The sequence below is a fragment of the Gossypium raimondii genome, chromosome 7 (assembly GCF_025698545.1).
Source record: "Gossypium raimondii isolate GPD5lz chromosome 7, ASM2569854v1, whole genome shotgun sequence".
Lineage (NCBI taxonomy): Eukaryota > Viridiplantae > Streptophyta > Magnoliopsida > Malvales > Malvaceae > Gossypium > Gossypium raimondii.
In genome coordinates, this window is record NC_068571.1 from 44,197,013 (window position 1) to 44,199,244 (window position 2,232).

The 2,232-nt window shown below is 33.7% G+C and overlaps 1 protein-coding gene across 1 annotated transcript; it reads left to right on the forward strand.

Annotated features, from left to right (window-relative positions):
- Positions 1 to 647: 647 nt before the first annotated feature.
- On the forward strand, positions 648 to 899 carry LOC105789138 (probable calcium-binding protein CML28). Its single transcript, XM_012616388.2, has one exon. The coding sequence runs from the start codon at positions 651 to 653 to the stop codon at positions 897 to 899; it is 249 nt and encodes an 82-aa protein (XP_012471842.1). The 5' UTR covers positions 648 to 650.
- Positions 900 to 2,232: the final 1,333 nt, after the last annotated feature.

A 2,232-nucleotide genomic window follows, 5' to 3' on the forward strand; every position in this document is an offset into this window, starting at 1 on the left:
TCCGTCTTTCGTTATTCAAGTTCGGTTTGAAAGCTATATCTGGATTCAACTCATTCACTACCAAGTTTGAATATTCCAACCCAAGCTTTAGCTTGATTATCATACTTGGTCGATTGTTATGAAAACGTGAATAGATTATGTCACCGTGTGATTGATGGGGAAAGCCGAGAGTTCTGAAACCTTAGAACTCGTTAGAGAGAGACTCAGATCTTTTTAGTCCTATCTAACAGCTACATAGTGTCCATCAATGCCTTTGTAGTTCGGCCTGTTTCTTCCGAAATATTGAACTCCAATAGGTTCGAGTCGAGCTTGAGTCTATTTACTTGTCTCAAGCTCTTGATTCTGGTTCTTGAACAATGCTTAGACAGAATCAACAAGATAAATTCAATAAATACGTTAAAATATGATTTGTTTAGACAAAAATAAACACAAAATAGTGTGTGGTTAAACTCGATTGACTGAGTCTATTGGTTAAAATTTATCCTTTTCCTTACCTAAGATGTAGAAATGTCTACCAAACATTTTTTACAGGTGATCCGTTCATGATGGAAAAATTTCCCCTTGTCTTTAAAAGCAAAAAAGGTTCTTTATTTTAAAAAAAATTTAATGATAACAAAAATAAATAAACCATAAACAAAGTAAAAAAATAAATGGATGATGAAGAGAAGGCTAACAACGATCGCATTTTCAAACGTTTCGACGTGAACGGGGACGGAAAAATCTCTGCAGCAGAGCTCGGAGAAGCATTGAAGGCGCTCGGCTGTGTCTCGGTGGAAGAAGTTTCGAAGATGATGTCTGAAATGGATGCTGATGGCGACGGCTTCATTTCATACGAGGAGTTCATTGCGTTCGCCGCTGCCAACCGGGGCCTAATGAAGGATGTTGCTAAAATATTTTAGTTCTTTTTAATGCTACTCTTTTGGTAATCAAATTGTGACATGTCTTTTAATTGCTTCCAATGATTGATTCCTAATGAATGAGCCACAATTTATTGATAGATTCGAGAGAATCACGAATCATCACTTCGAAAGATTCCAAAAATATAACGAATTCGATGAACGCATCACTTCTTTATAGGATTTGGTTGTGAGCAGTTGATATTTCGAAAGTGATGTCCTCATAGGCAAAACTTTTTTAACATCCCTCCTCTTTCCGTAACTTTCTTATTTGCAGGCCTGTTTGTATCATATTTCGAGACTTCTTAACTGTGATAAACAATGCCATGTCTATTACTGCATCATGCATCCATAGGTAACGTTTTCCAACAACATTCTTCCCCATTCAAATTATATCTTCAGAATATAACTCACAATACGAAAGGCAAAATTCTACCTTCTCATTGAGGGGAACTAAATTTTAAACGCTCAATCACTTTATCTTCTTCATGACCTTGGAATAATAAGTAAAAGAAAAAGAAGGAAAATTATGAGTCAATTTTTATGGTATAGAGTGCCGGTTTCATGGTAGGCTCTACAAAGGCAGAATTGAAGTAGATCCCATCATTTTTTTGTTTCCTTTGTTGTCCGCCATTATTGTTGCTGAAAGCAACTCTGACTGTCACTCTATTATTGAGAATGTCACTCTAAACTAGTGAGTAAACAAGATAGCAAAAACACTAACAAAGTCACACCCTTGTGGAGAAAGGATTGGATGAAACTGTTATTCCACGTCATCCCTATCCCTTTCCATTCGGGGAATGACAAATCAGATTTTTCCAATAGGAGGAAATTTTTAATCTGTCATTCTCTTATTGAAAAGAGATAAATATTACATGGAATCACAATTTCATACTATCTCTATTGTATGGAGACCTCAAATAGTTTCATCCAAATTCAAAATAAAGGATAAACCAGCCTTCAAATTTAAATTTCGACTATCTTCAATATGATAGAGGGCATGTAGTTTTTAGTTCTCCAATTCCCTTAAAATAATATCTTTTAAAACTTCTTATATCATCCTGCATGATTAAAGACAAATCAAAATTACCAGCTCATGAAATTAACTTTTAACTATCACAAAAACGTTGTTATACTCAATACCATAACAAAAATGACTTTTTATAGTTTTGATAACTAAGCTCATTCATCAAATTTTAAATTTAATGAAAATAATTAAGATAAAAGTATAATTTTAATTCTGTAAAATAAAAATATGAAGCCTTACATCTTGATTTTGTATAAAAAAGTTTTGTATTACAGTTAAAAACATAAAATGGAAAGTTGCCATCGTCAG

Bases quoted from the DNA above. Each gene is read 5' to 3' on its own strand.
- LOC105789138 (XM_012616388.2), top strand. From the start codon at position 651: ATGGATGATGAAGAGAAGGCTAACAACGATCGCATTTTCAAACGTTTC.